This window comes from Nomascus leucogenys, chromosome 8 (genome assembly GCF_006542625.1).
Source record: "Nomascus leucogenys isolate Asia chromosome 8, Asia_NLE_v1, whole genome shotgun sequence".
Classification (NCBI taxonomy): domain Eukaryota; kingdom Metazoa; phylum Chordata; class Mammalia; order Primates; family Hylobatidae; genus Nomascus; species Nomascus leucogenys.
The window spans coordinates 84,247,140-84,273,122 of record NC_044388.1 but is presented as its reverse complement, the minus strand read 5'-3'; the positions used below and the strand labels follow the sequence as shown (position 1 = coordinate 84,273,122).

Below are 25,983 nucleotides of genomic sequence, written 5' to 3'. Positions count from 1 at the left end.
GAAATTATCCCCTAGAAATAATAATTTTCTTTCCTTGATATTATACTTTAAAAACTAAAGTGCAAGTGCAGATATAATATCTAATTTAAGTCTCATAACAAACCTAATTGTATATACATTTGGGATACATTGTTTTCCAATTTTTATACTTGAAAAACTTTATAAAGAGATTAAATAACATTCCTAAGGTCTAAACCTAATAAATGACAAACACGTCAACTGAGCTTTCTGACTCCCAGTGTAGCGTTCTTTTGACTCTATAAAATATTTGTGAACACATACTGTAGCCACATCAGACCAATCTTATTTAGCTTTTAGGTAACAAAGCTGAGGACTGTTTTCCAGTTGCTATAGACCCTCAGGCTGAAGATCTGTAAGGTGAGCATCGCCAGATGAATCCAGCAGGCACGAACATAGGCAGGGGGTCGAGGGGAGGAAGAATCTAAGTGCTCTGACTAAGGAGCAGGAACTGAATTAATAATTGAGTTAAGAAGCAGACACTGTAGGGTAGGATTCAGGATCCAGTCAGATGGCATCAAACCCTAGCAGGATCCAGTCAGATCACGCCTACCAGAATCACCTCATTGCAAGATCCAGTCAGATCATGCCTCATTACCCTATGCTTATAAAACTTGACTCACCCCCACTGCCCTGGGAGGCACTGATTTGCAAGCTTTCCCTGGTGTTTTCTTACTTGTTGCGAATAATAAAATCCCCTTGCTAAATCCTCCTTGGTTGTGATCGTCCGGCTGTGACCCACCAAGTGACCAAAACCTGTTGTATGGGTAACAATACCAAAATGTGTACATCATTTGCTATACTAAGAACTTAAACAAAAAGAATACATTTTAAAAATAAGATAAAAATAAATACAAATAGAAGATCTAAATTTTTTCACCTCTGCCCCAACATACATGACTGCCCTCTTGTTTTTTTTTTTTTTTAATTTTTGAGATAGGGTCTTGCTGTGTCACCCAGGCCAGAGCGCAATGGTGTGATCACTGCTCACTGCAGCCTCGATCTGCCAGGCTCAAACAATCCTTCCACCTCAGCATCTTCAGTAGCTGAGACTACAGGTGTGCACAACCACACCAAGCTAATTTTTAAATATTTTGTAGACACAGGATCTCCCTATGTTGCCCAGGCTAGTCTTGAATTCCTGAGCTCAAGCGGTCCTCCCACCTCTGCCTCCCAACGTGCTGGGGTTAAGGGCATGAGCCACCACAGCAGAGCCTGCCTGCCCTACTTTGAAAATTATTGGTCTGTAGCATATACCTCAGTTTATCCTCTGAACTAAAATAAACTGGTCTTTCTCAATGCTCACCTTATAGGAAATAAAACTCAAAAGTCCTTAAAGATAACATAGTTCCAAAATGATGAAGGAAAAACTGTAAAAGACATTTTTGAGTCAAAAATTATAGGATTTGATAACCATTTAAATATAAGAATGATTAGAGAAGATTTTCAGAATGTGTATTAGTCCATTTTTACACTGCTAATAAAGACATACCTGAGACCGGGAAGAAAAAAAGTTTTTTAATGGATTTACAATTCCACATGGCTGGAGAGGCCTCACAATCATGGTGGAAGGCAAGGAGGAGCAAGTCACGTGTTACATGGATGCTGGTAGGCAAAAAGAAAGAGTTTGTGCGGGGGGGATCTCCTCTTTTTAAAACCATCAAGTCTCCTGAGACTTACTCACTATGCAAGAACAGCATGAGAAAGACCCGCTGCGATGATTCAATTACCTTCTACTGGGTCCCTCCCGTGACACATGGGAATTGTGGGAGTTACAATTCAAGATGAGATTTGGATGGGGACACTGCCAAACCATATCAGAATGACTTCTAGGTTTTGTTTTATCTTCAGTCATTAGGCAAATGCTGAGTATTTAAGTTATTGACTACAAGAGATGGGATACCTAAGTTGAGTTTTATATGAATATTAATTTGAAACACTTTCCATAGGCTTATTGGCTCCTCAGTTTTTCTCTAATATAAAAGACTTGTTAAGTCTTCTGTCTTTTTCTGTACGGGGATGACTTTCTATTTCTTATTTGACTTACACTAGTTCTCAACATTTCTAGATATTAGATTTTTACCCATTTTATATTTTTCAATTATCTTCATCCAGTTCACATTCCACTCAGTTTGTGCTGGCTTTTGAGAAAATAATTTATTTTTATTGGTTGAATTCATAACCTCTTGGTTTCAGGTGTGTGTTGTTTAAGGAATGTTTTATCATTATGGATCATAAAGATATTCTCCAATATTGTTTCCCAGAATTTTATCAAACATTATCTTTCCAATTTAAGACTTTAATCTATAAGTTAAAAATTATGTATTTGATGTGAGGTAAAGGGCAAAAATAATTTTTCCATAGGGATATTCTATTTTTATAGCACTTCTATTGACAAGTCCATCTTGATTCCACTAAACCTCAAAGGTAATTCTTTCATAAATTAAGTTTTCAAATATATGTGGGCATACTTCTGAGTTCTCCATCCCATTCCTCTGGTCTTCTCACCTAGCCCTGCACCGAAATATACTGAATGGTTATAAATAGGTTATAACAACACACATCTCAGAAATATTTTTTTTCTTCCATAGGTTCTAATTTTTTTTGGAAGTCATTCTTATGTACCCTTCCTTTCAGTGTCTCTGCCTGCCAAAGAACATCCACTATCCTGGTTTCTCATATCATAGATAAGTGTTAACTGTTTTGTACTCTATAAATTGAGTAACACAGTGTATTTTTTTTGTGTCTGGCTTCTTTTCTTCAACTTTATGTTTGTGAGACATCTGTATTTTTGTGTGTCATTGTAGTGTTCATTCTCATTGCTATATAATATTCCATTTTGACTCATATTAAGAAAATTCCCTAACTCAGACTGGCTTAAACAATAAGGAAATGTATTTTCTCACATAACTGGAAGCCCAAAAGTAGAATAAACTCTAGACACAAACAAAGCCGCAATTACATTTTTAAGAAATAAGTTTTCTTCCAATCCCCGAGCGACCATTCCTAAGATCATATGAAAACTGCCAGGGCACTACTGAGTTCAGCAACAGAGAGGGAGAACTTCTCTCTTAACCAAAGAACATACAGTTGTCCTTCAGCATCCACAGGGGATTGGTTGCAGGACCTCCCGACCCACCCTCATGCCAGGATACCAAAATCTACAGATGCTCAAGTGTCTTATATAAAATGCCATAGTATTTGCATGTAACCTACACACATCCTCCTGTATACTTTAAATCATCTCTAAATTACTTATAATACTTAATACAATATAAATGGTACATAAATAGTTATTGTACTGTATTGTTTTTATTTGTATTACTTTTATTGTTGTACTGTTATTATTTTTTCCAAATATTCAGTTTGTTTTTTAAATACATGAAAGTACAACCTGCAGATAAAGAGGGCCTACTTGTACATTGCTCTCTTTAGTCAACTAGAGCCAAGTTTGTAAAGAGATACATTTCCATCAAATAAGTAGGCAAATTTTGAAAGATCTACTCTGTGCCTCCCAAAATAATCAATCTATCTATCCCAAAAAGCCCCACATGTGATATTTACCAAAATATATACTCCATTACTATTTAAACTGTTCTATAACAAAAGTGAAAAAAAAACTTTTATGGAATAAGTATATAACCATAGTTATGAAAAAGACTACAGAATTAGGAAATAACAGAGCAATCACATCGTTCTTAATAGAGAAAGCAAAAAACATTCTTATTAATGTCAGAAAATTTTTTGGTTATTCACCACTATTACTTAATTTTATTTTTTTCTGGACGTTAGCCAGTGAAATTGAAAATGACAATCATAAGATCACAGAAGAGAAACGTCTAAAAATTGGAAAAAAATAAAGTGAAACATTTATACTGGAAAAAGTTATAATTGTAGGCCTGAAAAAATTTAAATATAACTTAAAAAATTAGCTTAAACAATAAGATAATTCAGCAATTTGGCTGAATGTAAATCTTTAAAATAGTTTTCTTCTATAGTGCTAAATTTAAACAATGAATTAGAAGGTATAATATAGAAAAGATGCCATTTGTATTAGCAACAAGAAAGCTAGAATATTTAGTAATAAAATTAATTAAAATGTTCACAATCCATATGAAGAAAATTTCACAAGCTTGCAAGTGAGAGAGAAAAGAAGACTTGAACAAATAAAGAGACAAAACCTGTTTTTGGATGGATACATTCACTATTACCAGTGTTAGTTCTCTCTAAATCTTTACATTTAATTGGATCCAGATAAAAATATCAACAACACATGCCGGAGTTGTTTGTTTGTTTGAGAAAGGGTTTCACTCTGTCACCCAGGCTGGAGTGCAGTGGTGCCATCACAGCTCACTGCAGCCTCAGCCTCCCAGGCTCAAACAATCCTCCCACCTCAGCCTCCTGAGTAGCTAAGACCACAGGTGCATACCACCATGCCCAGCTAATTTTTAAATTTTTTTGTAGAGATAGGGTCTCCCTATGTTGCCCAGGCTGGTCTCAGACTTCTGGGTTCAAGCAAAGCTCTTGCTTTGGCTCTCAAAGCATTAAGATTATAGGCATGCACCACCACACCCAGCCTAAGACATTTTGTTTTAGACTATTTTAAAGCTTTCATCCAAAAACATGCAAAATTAAGAAAACTTTTACTAAGAAAGAGTACTGAGGGGCATTAACATTACTATAGATTGAAATATTTTATAAAGTTATAGTGATTAAGCAATATGGTACAGCTACACGAATAGATTCATAGAACAAAATAAATAATAATAAACAGAAATAATAAACAATTATACCCAGAAAATTAGTATATGATTAAGACAACATTACATTTTATTAAGGAAAGGATAAATTAATCAGTGATGATCAACATATATCCTTTTTATATAAAAATACTTTTGGATCTCTATACCAAAATTAGCAACAAAATAATTTCAGATAAATCAGATATTTAAAGAGATATATATAGTGTATATGTAACTATAACTATTACATAAATCCACAAATAATAAAAGACTGATAATATGACCACATTGACATTAATAGATTAAAAGCAGCATAAATTCAGAAGATTTCAGAAAAAAATACTTACATACCACTCCTACAAAAAAATAAGTTCACATTAAAGGAAATATAAATTTCCTTAAGTATAATCTGCATGAATCTCAACTTCTAAAATTTTACCAAATGGTGATCCTAGCTTAATCTCCGTTGTAATAGGAGGCATGTAATTTAAAACTTACAATGTGATTAAGTTTTCCATCTGTTATATACGCAAAATGAACATTTGGTATTATACCATGTGGCAAGAATGTCGGAAAACAGGCAGTCTCAAAGATTTTGGGTGAAATGTAATTGGTACAAACTCTGCAGAGAGCAATTGGTAGTCTCTTTTGCATTAAAAATCTGCAAGCTTTGAAAAATAAAAACACATTTACATAAATTTATTACAGAGACATGTATACAAATATGAAATAAGAAACATACATATATATTTAATGTAGCATTTCTACTAAGAGCAAAAGTTAGTCCAAACCAATAAGAGGAATGAAGTACCTAGGAAGGTCTTGATTTGGAATGATGTTCAAGTAATATTTTCTGCTCATGGGTGTGTGGGGAATCTACAGAGTGTGTATAAACTCTTTTGTTTGTTTGCACATGCGAGCACTTGTATTCATGCATGCATACATACAGAAACACATATAATTTTTAAAAGAATGTATAAGATAGTGGTCTTGATAGTCCCAGCTATCTGGCTTGGACAACTGCAGATATGTTAGTTCTGGCCACTATCCAAGAACATTAGTTTATGGTGCAGGTTTAAAGATATGGGGATATAGATTTTCAGATAGTTGCTGAGATAGATTTTAATATTTTCTTAGTTTGGCCATATAAGATAGTGCAATTGTGTTGCATATATGTTGGTATCTTAGTGGGAAAATTAAGATAGCATTTCAATGAACATATTTTGGAGTAAAGAAAACCCTAGTACATTTGCTCAGCATTACGTTATGCAGTGGACCAAGTGTTTATGTCGCCACCAAAGTTCATACGTTGAAACTCTATTCCCAATGTGATGGTATTTGGAGGTGTAGCCCTTAGGAGATAATCAGGTCATGAGAGTAGAGCCCTAAGAATGAGAATAGTGACCATATACGGAAAGACGAGACCAGAGCTCTCTCTTTCAGACATTTAAGGATAAAAGAAGTCAGCGTCTGCAACCCAGAAGAAGGCCCTTACTGGAACCCTAGTCTGCTGGCATGCTCATCTCATACTTCCAGCATCCAAAACAGTGAGAAATAAATTTCTCTTGTTTATAAGCCACCCAGTTTATGATATTTTGTTATAGCAGCCCCATCTAATTAAGATATCCTATTTCGTTGTCCTATATTATCTCCTTCCAGTTTTGAACCAGCCTTCTTCAACTATTTCTGTGCTCATTCTATTTCTAAGCACATGCCTTCTTTTTTTGTATGTTATTTTAAACAACATACTTAGAAATGTGAAGAATCAGCAAAGGATATTAATAAAACTTAGTATCATTAACATTAATATGTGATCATTACAATTTATTTAAAATATTGAAAAATTTTAAATAGAATTATAATAGTATTCTGCTATTCACCAATAAAGCCTCCAGAACTTTTGAAGACCAAGTTTAATCTTGGAATTAGTTGAATCCTGAAATGTAGCACAGTGAAAGTTAACACACAGAAATTAGTTATGTTTAAAGAAATTATAATTAACAGACTGATACTGAGAAGGATAGCAGAAGTAAATAGCTATAAATTATATTGTTTTATCATACGAGTATATTTAAGTGTTTTAATTATACTCTGAAAAACTGAAGCATCCCTACACATGTGTATATTCAAGAGGGTAAGTGAAGAGGTCAAAGCCTTCTTTATAGCACAATATTTAGTAAAATTTAAATTTTGTTTAAGGTAGACCAACAAATTGATCTTCAATCACTCACAAGCCAAATGTTTAAGTTTTAGAGTTGAATGGTTCTATTAGACTTTTAATTATTGCACATTCACATTCAATTTTGGTTAACTATTCTTTTTTTTTTTTTTTTTTTTGAGACGGAGTCTCGCTTTTTCGACCAGGCCAACTGCAGTGGTGCCATCTCTGCTCACTGCAAGCTCTGCCTCCTGGGTTCACGCCATTCTCCTGCCTCAGCCTCCCGAGTAGCTGGGACTACAGGCGCCTGCCACCCCGCCCGGCTAATTTTTTGTATTTTTAGTAGAGATGGGGTTTCACCGTGTTAACCAAGATGGCCTCAATCTCCTTATGTCGTGATCCGCCTGCCTCGGCCTCCCTAAGTGCTGGGATTACAGGCGTGAGCCACCGCGCCCGGCCTGGTTAACTATTCTTGATAAATGAATGAAGAATACTCAACTAGCGTGCTATGTAAAATGTGAGTTTCTTCAAAGTTAAGCTGTTGACAAAAAAAGTCTAAATGATACTGGGCTAAAACCCTGTAAGGTCTCTTTCAGCTCCAAAAGTTGTAGAATTGTGGTACGTAATAGATAAGATGAACAAAATACATTTCCCCTCAAGTTTTACATTTAGATTTACACACAGAATAATGCTTACTACTTATAGGCTCTATACCCTATATTTTTATAATATACAATTTTTACAGATAGTTCATACTTACAGGGATGTCCTATACAAAATTTACTAGCTATATTTCCTTATTTTAAATATAAAGCAATATCTGATGTTTTGTATTCATAAGAATGGTGCATAGGTGAATAAAAAAGGTCAGATTTTTTTCAATCTACAAAGCAATCATATTTCTATTTTTAACTACATTATGTAGTTTCAAAAATACTATACTAAGACATAAAATATTTTAAAATTCTAAATAGATGACAGCCTCTATTTAAGGTGGTTGCCCATAAAAATCTGTTCTCCCATTATTCCATTATAATGAAATTATAGCTGGACCAAAGATTACACAACTTAACTACATTTTTTAGCCTCCTTTGAAGTTAAGTGGTGATGTAATGATGTTGTACTGACAGAACGTGAGGGGAGAGATTTATGCCATTTTCAGATCTGGGTATGCTGCCTCCCACTTCTAGTTACTATTCTCATAAACTGAAACCTGGGTATGGTAATCTGTTTCTACCATGTAGATGAAGCAATGGCAAGGCAGAGGCACACTATAAAAGGAGTCTGAGACCCCAAATGATCATATGGGCGCAGCTTCCTTACACCCTGAAGCACCCTAATTAGAGTATTTTGTTAGAGAAAAAATAGTTGTTTTTTACAGCTACTGAATTGTTGGGTTTCTTTTTATAGCAACAGAGTCTTCACCATAACTAATGGCAAAGCCATTAAGTTTAAAATACAATAGAGGTTGCATACTTAAAATGATACAAATTAGAGTTAAAGAAAATGCAGAAAAATGTAAAGCAAAGGAAATTGTGTGTCAATTCTAATAAGGGGAAATAATGGATTGGATAAGAGAATTAAATGATTTAAGAAAAATGTTAGGCTTTACCCAATGATCAGGAATAAGATTAGCTTACTAAATACCATAATTAAATGACTTTTTAAAGCTTTTTAATATATATTATCGCTTTTATACCAATGGAAAAGGATACTACGCATTGAAAATTCATATATGTGTGTGTGTGTGTATGCACACATACATTTATCTTTTGATTTTACATCTGAGTATTTTTCTAACTGATATTTCAGGAATCCATTACAAATAGAAAAAAATAGAAAACACTATAAAGCCCCTGGTGAATATGAGATAGATTGTTGTTAGAGTTCCTCCCTCAAATAACTCACATTTTTAGGGTAGAATGCTTATCATTCAGACAAGAATCAAGGACCAACAAATTCACTGTTCTTTTTTCTCAAACTGTTTCTCAAGCACAACAGATGTTTGAGAATGTTGATTTAAAAACATACTTCCTTACCAACACATTTTCATGAAATATACAAAGACCACACTGGCAACTAAATAGACTCTCAATATGAATTTTATACTAAGCATTATCTGCTTTGGATTAAACACAATGTAATTTAATTCTGATAACTGAGGTATTATAATTATCTTAGTTTAAGGATTAAAATTTGAAATTTGATCATAATTCTTATAAAGTCAGATGTGAGTGTAGTCTGTTTCCTTGATTTTTAATATTTACATTGCATAAATATATTACATACTACTTGCATATCTGATGATACATAAGATAGATACTCAAAAATTAAGATTATAGTAGAAAAAATTAGGATTTTTAATTTATCAATTCATCACTAAATAGAAATAGAAACAAATTTTGTCATTCATGAAGATTTTCCAAACATTTTGTGACAAATTCTCAGTAAAAGTCTATCCCTTTGCGAAAAATCTATCAAAAGAGAAAATGGTCTTTTGGTACTGGGATAAAGGGCATGCTGCTAATAATTTTTAAGTATATTCTGTTAATTTAATTTAGTAAATACCTTGATATTATCTTTATCATGGCCATATTTGCGAATTGGCAAAACTATAAGAATATTTAAACGTGACAAAAAATGTTTTCAAGTATTTTTCAAATATTCGTAATATTCAAGATGTTTAGCAAAAAAAGCTTATAGCTTATTCTATGATCTACATAAGTACATTTATATTGCTTTCATTTCCTAATTTTTTTGTACAAGATATAAAGTGTACTTTTATGAGTAGCAGCCATAAAAAATGTTTATTAAAAACATGCCAATCCCCCCTCACTAAATTTGTTTGCTAAGAAGATACACATTTTTGGCACTTATTTCTATAAAGTGTAAGCCCTCTTTTCATTGTACAAGTAATTTGAAAGAATGAAAGGAAAATGTCATTGTAATAAGGTATGGTACACTGCAGTTTTTGTTTATTTTAGATCAAACTGGATCCTAGATCAAACTAAAATTTCTAGATTAGCGATAAATGTCCTGGTAACTTTTATTGCCCTTCGTTAATGAATAACACTTGGCAAATAAGTAATGAAAAGGTTATCATTGTATATCCTTTCTAAAATCAACTTTAGATTTTAAAGCCTCCTCTACGAGAGGCTTTTCTAAAAATCAACTTTACCCATTTAATTGCTACATATTGTTATATAACAAAACCTCTTTCACACTGCTACATGATGCTTTATCAGTTATCAGCAGAGTACTTCATCAAGCTTGAAATAGACATTAGCTTTAATCCAACTTAGGAGCATTTTGTTTTCAGAATTTGCAATGCCTTTTAGGAATTATGCTCAAAAGTTATCCTCATTTGTGTGTGTGTGTGTATGTGCACACTTACATCCTATTATAAAAATGTTTTCACCAGTAACATTTACAATTTTTAGCATTCATTCATATGTACATATTTTAAGATGAAAAGTGTTTAAGAACTATGTAAACTAAATAATTTGGTTGGTTGTTAAATATCCCCAATTTTGTGACAAGTGGTAATTATTTTTTAAACTTATATTTCATTATTCTTATTATATAGGTTTTTCTCTCTTCTATTTGCTTGTAAGAAGTGAAAAATGTCAATTTATTCCAAATTTATATATCTTTGCTAATACTTGTAAAGTCATATAGAAGCAAGATATATAAAGCAAGGGAAAAGTGTAAGAAAAATATGCATCTACAATTTTCACACTTTGGATTATAATTCTCACAGATATTGAACTTATTTTCATCAGGCCTCTGAGCCCAAGCTAAGCCATCATATCCCCTGTGACCTGCATGCACACATCCACATGGCCTGTTCCTGCCTTAACTGATGACATTCCACCACAAAAGAAGTGAAAATGGCCCATTCCTGCCTTAACTGATGACATTATCTTGTGAAATTCCTTCTCCTGGCTCATCCTGGCTCAAAAGCTCCACTACTGAGCACTTTGTGACCCCCTCACTCCTTCCTGCCAGAGAACAATCCCGCTTTTTCCTTTACCTACCCAAATCCTATAAAACGGCCCCACCCCTATCTCCCTTCCCTGACACTCTTTTCAGGCTCAGGCCACCTGCACCCAGGTGAAATAAACAGCCTTGTTGCTCACACAAAGCCTGTTTGGTGGTCTCTTCACACAGACGCACATGAAATTTGGTGCCGTGACTCGGATCAGGGGAACCTCCCCTGGGAGATCAACCCTTGTCCTCCTACTCTTTGATCCATGAAAAAGATCCACCTATGACCTCGGGTCCTCAGATCCACCAGCCCAAAGAACATCTCAACAATTTTAAATCGGGTAAGTGGCCTCTTCTTACTCTCTTCTCCAACCTCTCTCACCACCCCTCAACCATTTTCTCCTTTCAATCTTGGCGCTACCCTTCAATCTCTCCCTTCTCTTAATTTCAATTCCTTTCATTTTCTAGTAAAAAACAAAGGAGACACGTTTTATCCGTGGACCCAAAACTCTGGCGCGTGTCACGGACTCGGGAAGGCAGCCTTCCCTTGGTGTTTAATCATTGCAGGGATGCCTCTCAGATTATTCACCCACGTTTCAGAGGTGTCTGACCATGCCTTGGTCCTTCACCCTTAGTGGCAAGTACTGCTTTTCTGCGGGGCTAGAACCCCCCAACCCCTTCTCTCTGTGTCTCTACCCCTTCCCCACTTTTCTGGGGGACAAGAACTCCCCAACCCCTTCTCTCCATGTCTCTACCCCTTCTCTGCTTTTCTGGGGGTAAGAACCCCCTGATCCCTTATTTCCACACCTCAACCTCTTATCTCTGTGCCCCAACACCTTATTTCCATGCCCCAACCCCTTTCCCGCTTTTCTGGAGGGTAAGAACCCCCAACCCCTTCCCTCTGTGTCTCTACTCTCTCTTTTCTCTGGGCTTGCCTCCTTCACTATGGGCAACCTTCCACCCTCCATTCCTCTTTCTTCCCCCTTAGCCTGTGTTCTTAAGAACTTAAAACCTCTTCAACTCACACCCGACCTAAATGCCTTATTTTCTTCTGCAATGCTGCTTGACCCCAATACAAACTCAACAGTGGTTCCAAATAGCCAGAAAATGGCACTTTCAATTTTTCCATCCTACAAGATCTAAATAATTCTTGTCATAAAATAGGCAAACGGTCTGAAATGCCTGATGTCCAGGCATTCTTTTACACATCGGTCCTTCCCTAGTCTCTGTTCCCAAAGCAACTTGTCCCAAATCTTCCTTCTTTCCCTCCCGCCTGTCCCCTCAGTCCCAACCACAAGCGTCACTGAGTCTTTCTAATCTTCCTTTTCTACAGACCCATCTGACCTCTCCCCTCCTCAAGAGGCTGAGCTAAGTCCCAATTCTTCCTCAGCCTCTGCTCCTCCACTCTATAATCCTTTTATCACCTCCTCTCCTCACACCGGGTCCAGCTTACAGTTTCGTTCTGCGACTAGCCCTCTCCCACCTGCCCAGCAACTTCCTCTTAAAAAGGTGGCTGGAGCTAAAGGCATAGTCAAAGTTAATGCTCCTTTTTCTTTATCCCAAATCAGATAGCGTTTAGGCTCTTTTTCATCAAATATAAAAACCCAGCCAAGTCCATGGATCGTTTGGCAGCAACCCTGAGATGCTTTACAGCCCTAGACCCTAAAAAGTCAAAAGGCCGTCTTATTCTTAATATACATTTTATTACCCAATCCACTCCCGACATTGAATAAAACTCTAAAAATTAAATTCCGGCTCTCAAACCCCACAACAGGACTTAATTAACCTCACATTCAAGGTGTACAATAATAGAGTAGAGGCAGCCAAGTAGCAATGTATTTCTGAGTTGCAATTTCTTGCCTCCACTTTGAGACAAACCCCGGCCACATCTCCAGCACACAAGAACTCCAAATGCCCGAACTGCAGCTGCAAGGGGTTCCTCCAGGACCTCCTCCCCCAAGAGCTTGCTACAAGTGCCAGAAATCTGGACACTGGGCCAAGGAATGCCCTCAGCCCGGGATTCCTCCTAAGCCGCATCCCATCTGTGCAGGACCCCACTGAAAATCAGACTGTTCAACTCACCTGGCAGCCACTCCCAGAGCCCCTGGAACTCTGGCCCAAGGCTCTCTGACTCCTTCCCAGATCTTCTCGGCTTAGCAGCTGAAGACTGACGCTGTCTGATCACCTCAGAAGCCTACAGGATCATCACAGATGCTCTAGGTAACTCTCACAGTGGAGGGTAAGTCCGTCCCCTTCTTAATCAATATGGAGGCTACCCACTCCACATTACCTTCTTTTCAAGGGCCTGTTTCCCTTACCTCCATAACTGTTGTGGGTATTGACGGCCAGGCTTCTAAACCTCTTAAAACTCCCCAACTCTGGTGCCAACTTAGACAATACTCTTTTAAGCACTCCTTTTTAGTTATCCCCACCTGCCCAGTTCCCTTATTAGGCTGAGACACTTTAACTAAATTATCTGCTTCCCTGACTGTTCCTAGGCTACAGCCACACCTCATTGCTGCCTTTTCCCCCGGTTCAAAGCCTCCTTCACATCCTCCCCTTGTATCTCCCCACCTTAACCCACAAGTATAAGACACCTCTACTCTCTCCTTAGCGACTGATCATGCACCCCTTACCATCCCATTAAAACCTAATCACCCATACGCCGCTCAATGCCAATATCCCATCCCACAGCGTGCTTTAAAAGGATTAAAGCCTGTTATCACTCGTCTGCTACAGCATGGCCTTTTAAAGCCTGTAAACTCCCCTTACAATTCCCCCATTTCACCTGTCCTAAAACCAGACAAGGCTTACAAGTTAGTTCAGGATCTACGCCTTATCAACCAAATTGTTTTGCCTATCCACCCCGTGATGCAAACCCATATACTCTCCTATCCTCAATACCTCCCTCTACAACCCATTATTCTGTTCTGGATCTCAAACATGCTTTCTTTACTATTCCTTTGCACCCTTCATCCCAGCCTCTCTTTGCTTTCACTTGGACTGACCCTGACACCCATAAGGCTCAGCAAATTACCTGAGCTGTACTGCTGCAAGGCTTCACAGACAGCCCCAATTACGTCAGTCAAGCCCAAATTTCATCCTCATCTGTTACCTATCTCAGCATAATTCTCATAAAAACACACGTGCTCTCCCTGCTGATCGTGTCCAACTAATCTCCCAAACCTCAATCCCTTACAAAACAACAACTCCTTTCCTTCCTAGGCATGGTTAGTGCGGTCAGAATTCTTACACAAGAGCCGGGACCACACCCTGTAGCTTTTCTGTCCAAACAACTTGACCTTACTGTTTTAGCCTGACCATCATGTCTGCATGCAGCAGCTGCCGCTGCTTTAATACTTTCAGAGGCCCTAAAAATCACAAACTGTGCTCACTCACTCTCTACATTTCGCATAACTTCCAAAATCTGTTTTCTTCCTCACACCTGACGCACATACTTTCTGCTCACACCTGATGCATATACTTTCTGCTCCCCAGCTCCTTCAGCTGTACTCACTCTTTGTTGAGTCGCCCACAATTACCATTGTTCCTGGCACGGACTTCAATCTGGCCTCCCACATTATTCTGGATACCACACCTGACCCTCATGACTGTATCGCTCTGATCCACCTGACATTCACCCCATTTCCCCATATTTCCTTCTTTCCTTTTCCTCACACTGATCACATTTAGTTTATTGATGGCAGTTCCACCAGGCCTAATCGCCACTCACCAGCAAAGGCAGGCTATGCTATAGTATCTTCCACATCTATCATTGAGGCTACTGCTCTGCCCCCCTCCACTACCTCTCAGCAAGCCGAATTAGTTGCCTTAACTCAAGCCCTCACCCTTGCAAAAGGACTACGCGTCAATATTTATACTGACTCTAAATATGCCTTTCATATTCTGCACCATCATGCTGTTACATAGGCTGAAAGAGGTTTCCTCACTACGCAAGGGTCCTCCATCATTAATGCCTCTTTAATAAAAACTCAGCTCAAGGCAGCTTTACTTCCAAAGGAAGCTGGAGTCATTCACTGCAAAGGCCATCAAAAGGCATCAGATCCCATTGCTCTAGTCAACGCTTATGCTGATAAGGTGGCTAGACAAGCAGCTAGCTTTCCAACTTCTGTCCTTCACGGCCAGCTTTCCTCCTTCACATCAGTCACTCCCACCTACTCCCCCACTGAAACTTCCAGCTATCAATCTCTTCCCACACAAGGCAAATGGTTCTTAGACCAAGGAAAATATCTCCTTCCAGCCTCACAGGTCCATTCTATTCTGGCGTCATTTCATAACCTCTTCCACGTAGGTTACAAGCCGCTAGCCCACCTCTTAGAACCTCTCATTTCCTTTCCATCCTGGAAATCTATCCTCAAGGAAATCACTTCTCAGTGTTCCATTTGCTATTCTACTACCCCTCAGGGATTGTTCAGGCCTCCTCCCTTTCCTACACATCAAGCTCGGGGATTTGATCACATTTAGTTTATTGATGGCAGTTCCACCAGGCCTAATCGCCACTCACCAGCAAAGGCAGGCTATGCTATAGTATCTTCCACATCTATCATTGAGGCTACTGCTCTGCCCTCCTCCACTACCTCTCAGCAAGCCGAATTAGTTGCCTTAACTCAAGCCCTCACCCTTGCAAAAGGACTACACAATTTGCCAGGACTGGCAAATTGACTTTACTCATATGCCCCGAGTCAGAAAACTAAAATATCTCTTAGTCTGGGTAGACACTTTCACTGGTTGGGTAGAGGCCTTTTCCACAGGGTCTGAGAAGGCCACCACTGTCATTTCTTCCCTTCTGTCAGACATAATTCCTCGGTTTGGCCTTCCCACCTCTATATAGTCTGGTAACGGACCAGCCTTTACTAGTCAAATCAGCCAAGCAATTTTTCAGGCTCTTGGTATTCAGTGAAAACTTTATATCCCTTACGGTCCTCAATCTTCAGGAAAGGTAGAACGGACTAATGGTCTTTTAAAAACACACCTCACCAAGCTCAGCCACCAACTTAAAAAGGACTGGACAATTACCACTTTGCCTTCTCAGAATTCAGGCCTGTCCTCAGAATGCTACAAGGTACAGCCCATTTGAGCTCCTGTATAGATGCTCCTTTTTATTAGGCCCCAGTCTCATTCCAGGCACCAGACCAACTTAGACTGTGCCCCCAAAAACTTGTCATCCCTACTATCTTCTGTGTAGTCATACTCCTATTCACCGTTCTCAACTACTCATACATGCCCTGCTCTTGTTTACACTGCCGGTTTACACTGTTTCTCCAAGTCAGCACAGCTATCTCCTGGTGCTATCCCCAAACTGCCACTCTTAACTCTTAAAGTAAATAAATAATCTTTGCTGGCAGGACTATGCTGAATCTCCTTAGGCACTCTCTAATTAAATGTCCTGGGTCCTCCCAATTCTTAGACCTTTAATACCTGTTTTTCTCCTTCTCTTATTCCATTTTTCAATTCATACAAAACCATATCCAGGCCATCACCAATAATTCTCAATGACAAATGTTTCTTCTAACAACCCCACAATATCACCCCTTACCACAAAATCTTCCTTCAGCTTAATCTCTCCCACTCTAGGTTCTCACGCCGCCCCTAATCGCGCTGGAAGCAGCCTGAGAAACATTGCCCATTATCTCTCCATACCATCCCCTAAAAATTTTCACTGTCCCAATACTTTACCACTATTTCATTTTATTTTTCTTATTAATATAAGAAGTCAGGAATGTCAGGCCTCTGAGCCCAAGCTAAGCCATCATATCCCCTGTGACCTGCAGGTACACATCCAGATGGCCTGTTCCTGCCTTAACTGATGACATTCCACCATAAAAGAAGTGAAAATGGCCTGTTCCTGCCTTAACTGATGACATTATCTTGTGAAATTCCTTCTCCTGGCTTATCCTGGCTCAAAAGCTCCCCTACTGAGCACCTTGTGACCCCCACTCCTGCCTGCCAGAGAACATCCCCCTTTTTTCCTTTACCTATCCAAATCCTATAAAACGGCCCTACCCCTATCTCCCTTCCCTGACTCTTTTGGGACTCAGCCTGCCTGCACCCAAGTGAAATAAACAGCCGTGCTGCTCACACAAAGCCTGTTTGGTGGTCTCTTCTCACGGACGCGCATGAAAACTTTGAAGCAGGAATTTTGCTATATTATCTCAGTAACATTTTTATAACATTTTGAGGTAGATCTTACGTTCATTTTACAAATGAGAATACTAAGATTTGGAGAGCTTAACCAATTTAAGCCTGAAGTTACAATTTAATAGCAGTAAGATGGACAAACGTTTTTCCGTTCTCCAACTCCTACTGCGTCCTAAACGTGTTTTACAGACATGGGTCTCTTAACAATGGGACATACTCTGAGAAATGCATCACTAGGCAATTTCTTTGTTATGTGAACATTACAGTGTACCTACACAAACTTAGAACGTATAGCTTACTACATACCTAGGCTATATTGTAGAACCTATTCCTGCTAGGCTACAAATTTGGAAGCATGTTATACTGAATACTGCCGGCAGTTACAATGCAATGGTAGTTGTGTATTTAAACATGTCTACACATAGAAAAGGTACAATAAAAATAACAGTATTATAATCTTACGGGACCATCATCGTATAAGCAGTCCATTCCTGACTGAAATGTTGGTTAGGCAGTACATCACTGTATTTCTTTCACTCTTAGAAAATGAAGTGAAGGGGAATATAATCTATTTTCATATACCTACCTCTTCTCCTCAAGTTCCTTATATTTTTTGGCCATAGGGGAAGATTCTAATATTCACATCTGAATATCAATTACCTTTAAGCAAAATACAGTGTCTTCAAAACCCAGAACTAGAAAAATCACAAAACTTGTTTTCCTGGTACATTGTGTCAGGCCTGAGCCCAAGCTAAGCCATCATGTCCCCTGTGATCCCCAGGCACACAGCCAGATGGCTGGTTCCTTCCTTAACTGATGACATTCCACCACAAAAGAAGTGAAAATGGCCTGTTCCTGCCTTAACTGATGACATTATCTTGTGAAATTCCTTCTCCTGGCTCATCTTGGCTCAAAAGCTCACCTACTGAGCACCTTGTGACCCCCCCACTCCTGCCTGCCAGAGAACAACCCCCCTTTGACTGTAATTTTCCTTTACCTACCCAAATCTTATAAAACGGCCCCACCCCTATCTCCCTTCACTGACTCTTTTCCGACTCAACCCGCCTGCACCCAGGTGAAATAAACAGCCTTGTTGCTCACACAAAGCCTGTTTGGTGGTCTCTTCACACGGACACGAGTGAAACATTGTTTTGTAATATACAATATTTAAAACTTTTGGACTATGCCATAACTAGTATGCCATAACTAGTATAGTATAGTGTATTTTATTCTCTTGACAATTCTATTCATGATTTTTTTCCCCTGAAATGTTTTCCATCATTGAAACACTCTTAGACCTATGATTTTTTATCAGACACAATGGTATCCTCTTCATTACTTAGTTGGCAAAAGTGTTATTAACGAAGCGCAATAAAAGTAATTTTAGGACATTTATTGCTAAACTAGTCACTTTTTTGTGCCATTGAAATAACAACTGAGACTTACTTAAATCACTTTGTTAGGGGAGCTTTTGATATACAAGTAATTTATAATTTCTTAAAAGTCCTCAGTCAAAATAAGGCAAATTATGTACCAATTAAGCTAACTGAACATTAAAGATTAAAATAACTTTGACTATCTAATCTTTAGATTATTTTAAAAGATCACTGTTACATAAAGCTAAAAGAACACGATAGTTTACAAAGGACAACTAAAACCAGATTTAAATTAGTATATTCATAAAGGTATCTTTTAAAAAATATAAAAATGTAACACACTTCAAATAATACTCGCCAGAACCTTTCAGATAATTTTTAATGCACTAGATTTATTTACCATTTCAAAAGATCACGATATAGGCAGATACCTTAAAAATTCTCTGGGGGCAAACAAATCACTATATATTAGATGTACAGGGACTGCAGCCAAGACAGGCATGAGTTCCTAAGTTATAAATATCATCTTTATAAAAAGTGGGTATTTTACAGGACATCCAAGTAACACCGACTTATAAAAGCAAACACTGTACTTAAAATGTTGGCCACATAAGAAAGAATAGCTGAATGCTTTAGGGGATTGAAGAATGGATACACTCAAGTAACTAAAAACGCATTACTCATCCCTCAGAACCAAAATACAGGAAAAAAAAAATACAACAGGTTCGCACAACATCTAGAAAAGTTCAGGGAATATGAAGTGTTTCTTGGCACCCAGCTCTTGCCGTTTTAAAATCCGTCCCTTCGTTGTTGGCTAGGCCTCTCCAGGGAAACTAGCCGAGGCAAGAGGCAGGGGAACTGTACATGTGGGAGGTCCTGAGGGCCCTTGCACCCACTCGACCTCCGCCAAGCCGATGGCCAAGCGCCACCCGGAAGTGTCCGCTGGCGGGGGCGGGAAGGCACCGTAGTCCAAGGTATCCGTGGGCAGGGCGCGGGCCAGGGCATGCGCGAGGTGGGGGGTAGCTGGGAGCGGAGGAGGAGGGGCCGGCTCGAGGCCCCGCCCCTCTCTGGCTGCGGCCTCGGCTACAGCCAGGTCCCGGAGGGCTCCGAGTCCCGGGAGCGGAGGCCGGAATCGGGTTCCTGTAGAGGCTGCTCCTCCTTGTCCCCGCTCGGACGTGGTCCCCGCTGCTCGAGGTGCAGCTGCAGCAGGGCCCGGCGGTACATGGCCTCCAGCTTCTCAAGTCGGGCCCTCAGGGCCCTGGGGCTGCCCGGCTCGTCCTCTCGGCCGCTGTCTCTAGCCCTCCGGTTCGTGCTGGCCTCTTCAGGGACCCGGCGCGCCTCCGCGGGCGTCCCGTCGCCACCTTCGCCGGGGAGCCGCAAAGCCTGACGGAAAAGGCTGCGGTTCTCGCGCTTCAGCCGCCGGTTCTCGAGCCGCAGCCGGGCGTTCTCCTGACGCAGCCGCGCGTTCTGCCGGTCCCACTCGTCCCGCGCACGGATGGCCTCCAAGTGGCTAGCCGCCAGGTCGGCAAACCGCTCCTCCAGCTGTTGTCGGGCGCCGTCCGCGCGGCCTCGCCAGCCCACGCCGCCGCCGCCACTGGGGCTGCCCCCACCACGAGCCCGGCCCGAGCGGCCTGGCCCTTGGCAGTCCGCGGCACCGTCCCCGCCGCAGCAACTCCCGCGCCTGGTGGCGCCACCACGCATGCGCCACATCGGTCCCATCCCAGCCCCGCGGGCTGAGGGGCCGCGCGCCCAGGCGCGGACAAGTTCGGGGCCGGCAGGGCGGCCGGGGTGACGACGGAGGAGGAGAGGAGGTCGCGGGCGGCGGCTGTTGGCTTAGAGCCAAAGGAGGCCGGGAATTTGCCCAGACTTAGGCGTGTCCTGTCTCCTGTGGTGGAGCTGCCCCCTGGGCTTGCTATCTCCAGGCTGCGCTGACACACAATTCCCCCGGGGAGTGCTTTGCTGTTCAGCCCTCCGGCTGCGCGGGAAAAAGCGTGTATCCTCAGCTGAGTTCTACCAGGGCGCTTCCGTGCAGGCCTGGGCACTGCAAGAACTAGCCGTCCTCGCCCGCTCCGGAGTGCAACCACCGGTGGTTACTTTGCTCTTTACACGGCATTCTCAAAACTAATGCTAATAGAATGATCAGTTCTGAGACAAAGCTATGGGGCAAGTTAAAAAGCTCAAAGTACTTCATTTAAAACCCAGTGGTTTAACCCACCCCTATGTTTAATAAAACATTAAACAGAATTGGGGTGAGCACCTGTCATGGGGTTTCCCAGTGGAAACACCTGACTTTCCAAAGAATGCAGTCAATTCCCAATTTGTGAACAGCCAGGAATTCACTCGAAATTGTTCAGAACGCTATAGAAACTAGGTCATACTTAGTTGATTTGTTCAGGCCAACCCCCAAAACCTATGAAACAAGATGTGCTCTGTTTATTGAAGAAACTGAATACTTAGTTCCAAAGTTTCTGGGATCAAGGATGTACATCTCATTGAATGAATCATTGCTTCTTGTAGGGTCTCAACCTACAGAGTAACTGGATTATTGCAAAGTAATTTAAGGATTAGGTACTGACGCCAGAATCTCTTGAGCAAGTATGCCCTAGCAAGAATCTACGTTAATTTAACAAGGTCCCAGAGAATTCTCAGGGTAACCAAAATTTCCAAACCACTGGATCAAGTAACGAACAAGAAAAACATAAGTACATACATGGGGTCTTCATTGACCAGTACAAATAAGGGGAAAATACGGTTACTCAATTTTTTTGTACTTCTATTTTGTTAGGCAAGATCTTAAGAGACCGCAACACCAAATGTGTTCTCAATTATCTCATTTTATAACATGAAAAGGAAAGATACAATTTTGGACTTTCAAAAAATATAGATTTCGTTTTAAGAAGGACCATATCATTCTTGAGATGGAGTTTCGCTCTTGTTGCCCAGGCTGGAGTGCAATGGCGCCATCTCTCCTCACTGCAACCACCACCCTCCGGGTTCAAGCGATTCAAGGACTGTATCATTATTAATTTACATGAAGGTTGAGGCTGCAAGACTGCTGTGAGCTATGATCACACCATTGAACTCCATCCTGGGCGACAAGGGGAGACCTATCACAAAAAATAAGGAAGGGGGAAGGGATGAAGGGAGGGAGAAAGGGAAGTTCGGAAGAAAAGGAAACAAAAAAATGTGGAAAAAATCGATCCAACAAAAAGGTTTTAAGACTCATAAAGATTGTCTTATGTAGCAGTGAACATTTGTCTTATGGTTTGTTAATGGAGAGTCCACCAGTCTTTCGAATACGACATAGAGACAATGTAATTTCTAAGTTGAAAGTGGAGTTGAGACAACAGAGTGATTAAAATGATTAGTACTAAAAGTATATACTTGTATTTATTTTAATTTACCTAGAATAGTATGTCAAGAATCGTATACTCGAAGATGAAAATTACAACTTTTCTGAGGATGGTAACACAAACAGTAAAATGCTTCTCCACACTATAGTTTATTAATGGTCTACATATAAAAATATTACTGGGCAAATAATATGTACCTACATGTAAAAATAAAATGGAAAAAATTTGGAAAATATATGGAACTGATCAAATTTAAGGGAAATGCAAGACTACAACAATACTTAAAAGAAAACATATAGAATAAGTATATAAGTGCTTGATTAGAAAAATAAAAGGTAGATACCTGTGCTGCTTTTTAAGACTGGGGGCTTCTGAACAGTAAAATTGCTTGCTTGCTAAATAGAAGAAAGTGTTAAAGGACATAGGTCACTCTTTCTGACAACTGGTTCATCATTGTTCCTTAAGCTACTCTTGCTCAAGAAAAAGAATTCTACTATAAAAAGAATTCTGCTTAAACAGTTTTAAAATTGAAAAGAAAACTTCCATGGACTACTTGCACTTTGCATTTAGGAAACTCTAAGACCAAAGATTATTTCTTGACTAAGGTTATGAAGTTTGAAGTAAAAGAACAGAAAAATGCAAGTACAGCAGTCCCTGTTATTTGTAGGGATACATTCTAAGATCCTCAGCAAATGCCTGAAACCTTGGATGGTAATGAACCTTGTATACACATACAGTCTTCCTTCCGTATTGGTGGGTTCCACACTGGTAGATTCATTCAACCACAGATCAAAAATATTTTTAAATAAAAATACAATTAAAAAAACAAAAATACAGTGTAACAACTATTTACATGGAATTTACAGGGCTTTGGTTAGTAATCTAGAGAGGATTTAAAGTATATGGGAGGATGTGTGTAGGTTATATGCAAATATTATGACATTTTATATAAGGTCCTTGAGCATATTATCAAGAGTCCTGGATCCAATCCCCCAAGGATGCTGAGGGACAATTGTACCATGTTTTATTTCCAGTTGATAACTGACATAACCACTGAGTGACCGATGGGTGAGTAGGGTCAACAGCATAGATGCAGTGGACAAAGATGATTCACATTCCTATCAGGATGGAAATGGTGAGAGATGTCATTACATTACTCAGAATAGTGCACACTTTAAAATTTACAAAATGTTTTTCTTTCCTGGGATTTTCCATTTAATATTTTTGGCCAGGGAAGACTGCCAGTAACTCAAACCATGGAAAGAGAAACCTCAGATAAGGGGGAGACTACTGTAAGTAATTTGGAATGCTTAGTTTTTCTATTTCCCCAGAACAACCCTTTTTTTCTTTTTTAAAAGGGACATTTTTGTAAGTATTTAGTCTCCATGCCTCTAACACAAAACCAATGCCCATTCTCTAATTATTTGACAACTTAAATATCATATTCTAAAACTGATCTGCCCTCCTATCTTAGGTAAAATAAAAAATAAAAAAAACATAAGTTTACAATCATCATGCTTCTTAAAATAATGCCTCAAACCAACATTTTTGAAAATACGGTAGTTAAAAAAAGCTGCCAGCAAATTGGAGCTGGGACTGTTTTCTGCCTTGCACTTCATGCAAATATTTAGTATTTCTTACAACCATCTTTGAATAACAGCTGTTGAATTTATTGCCCCTTCCTTGTATCCCTCAAACAAGTTGTTCTTTCCAGATACTGTAGCTGTTATATGTTTCTAGATGTTGGCTTAAGAGGACCTATAGATTGTTTCTTGTCTTCCTAGTTGATTTCTAATATTATTTTATTATCATGTTCATTTAACTCTCATTTGCCCATTTTGAATCATATTTCTTATAAAGTAAGTCAAACGTTAAGGTAATCTGTGGCACATTCACACTGGAACAAGTCATCTCACATTCTGTTTTTCTTTGTTGCTTTTCTCTTTATAACATTCTATAATATCGCACCAAATGAATTCTGGAAAAAAACTTTGATCAAGTTCAATGAAATAACAATGTTATACTCAGTAGTCTGGCATTTAGGGCTATACACAATGTGGATGACCTGAGTATCTCTGTGCTTATCTTCCATTACTTTCCTGCTGGTCTATTCACTCTCCTACCAAGAGTCCTCACATTCTTTTGTCTAGGAGTTTGGTTGTAATGTATTCCTATAGACTGACTACTGTAGGTCCAAAATTCATGAGTTGAACCCCTGACCACCAATGTGTTGGTATTTGGAGATGGAGCTTTGGAAAGTGATAAAGTTTGAATACATGTCCCCACCAAATCTCATGTTGAATTGTAATCCCCAAATTTGGATGTGGGGCCTAGTGGGAGGTGAATGGATCATGGGGGCAGATTTCTCATGAATGACATAGGACCATCCCCTTGGTGCTATCTTTGCAATTGTGAGTGAGTTCTTGTGAGATTTAGTTGTTTAAACGTGTGTAGCACCTTCCCCATCTCTTTCTTGCTCCTGTTTTTGCCATGTGAAGTGCCTACTCCCTCTTTGCCTTCCACCATTACTAAAAGCTTCCTGAGACCTCCCATAAGCAAATGCCAGCACTGTGTTACTTGTACAGCTTGCAGAACTGTGAGCCAACTTCTTTTCTTAAAAATTACCCAGTCTCTGGTATTATTTTATAGCAATGCAAGAATGGCCTTACACAGAAAATTGGTACCAAGGAGTGGGACATTGCTATAAAGATACCTAAAAATATGGAAACAGCTTTGGAAATGGGGAACAGGCAGAGGGTGGAAGATTTTGGAGGGCTCAGAAGAAGACAGGAAGATGAGGGAAACTTTGGAACTTCTTAGAGACTGGTTTAAATGGTTGTAACTAAAATTCTGACAGTGATATGGACAATGAATCCAGGCTGAGAAGGTATCAGATGGAAATGAGGATCTTACTGGGAACTGAAGCAAATACCACGTGTGTTATGCCTTAGCAAAGAACTTGGTTGCATTATGCCCTTGCCCAAGGTATCTGAGGAAGTTTGAACATGAGAATGATGATTTAGTGTATCTGGTGGAAGAAATTTCTAAGGAGCAAAGCATTCAAGATGTGGCCTGACTGCTTCTAATGACCTACACTTAGATACAGGAGCAAGTAAAGTACAGGATGCAGGAGCAAGTAAAGTACAGGATGCAGGAGCAAGTAAAGTAAAGGAGTAAGTTGGAATATATATTAAAAGGGAAGCACAGTTTGGAAAATTTGCGGCCTGGCCACATGGCAGAGAAAGAAAAAGCTTTTTCAGGAGATGAATTCAAGTGGGATGTGAAGCAACCACTTGCTGGAAAAATGTGCATAACTGAAAAGAAAACAAGGGCTAATATTCAAGAAAATGGGGAAAGGTCTAGAAGGCATTTCAGAGACCTTCCCAGCAGCCCCTCCCATCATGGGCCCAGAAGCCAAGGAGGAAAGAATGGTTTCCTTCCTCCTACAAAGAACGGCCCCACTGCCCTGTGCAACCTCAAGGCACTACTCTGTACATTGTGGCTGCTGCAGCTCCAGCCTTGACTCAAAGGGCCCCAGGTGCAGCTCAGGCTGCTACTCCAACGGGTGCAAGCTGTAAGCCTTGGTGGTTTCCATATGGTGTTAGGCCTGCAGGCACACAGAATGCAACAGTTAAGGAGGCTTGGCAGCCTCCACCTGGATTTCAGAGGATGTATAAGCAGGGGCAGAACTCTCACAGGGGACCTCTACTAGGGCAGTGTGGAGGGGAAATGTGGAGCTGGAGGTCCCACACAGAGTCCCCACTGAGGCACTGATTAGTGGAACTGCAGAAAAAGGGACACCGTCCTCCAGGACCAGAATGGTAGATCCACTGGCAACTTGCACCATCATTGTGGAAAACTTGCAGGCACTGAACAACCTGTGAGAGCAGCTACAGAGATTGTACCCTGCAGTGCCACGGGGGCGGAGCTGCCCAGGGCCTTTTGAGCCTTGCATCAGTGTGCCCTGGATGTGAGAATATGAGTCAGAGGAGATTATTTTGAAGCTTTAAGATTTAATGACTGCCCTGCTAGGTTTCAAACTAGCATGGGGCCTGTAGCCCCTTTCTTTTGGCAGATTTCTCCCTTGTAGATTGGTAATGCTTACTCAATGCCTATTCCTTTATTGTGTTATGGAAGTAACTAGCTTGTTTTGGATTTTATAGGCTCACAGATGGAAGGGATTTGCCTTG

At 39.8% G+C, this 25,983-nt stretch overlaps 1 protein-coding gene across 1 annotated transcript; it reads right to left on the bottom strand.

Moving 5' to 3' along the window:
* Positions 1 to 18,812: 18,812 nt before the first annotated feature.
* On the bottom strand, positions 18,813 to 21,426 carry TUSC1 (tumor suppressor candidate 1). Its single transcript, XM_030817604.1, has one exon. The coding sequence runs from the start codon at positions 20,157 to 20,159 to the stop codon at positions 19,524 to 19,526; it is 636 nt and encodes a 211-aa protein (XP_030673464.1). The 5' UTR covers positions 20,160 to 21,426; the 3' UTR covers positions 18,813 to 19,523.
* Positions 21,427 to 25,983: the final 4,557 nt, after the last annotated feature.

Coding starts and splice junctions, on each gene's coding strand:
- TUSC1 (XM_030817604.1), bottom strand. CDS start 20,159: ATGGGACCGATGTGGCGCATGCGTGGTGGCGCCACCAGGCGCGGGAGT.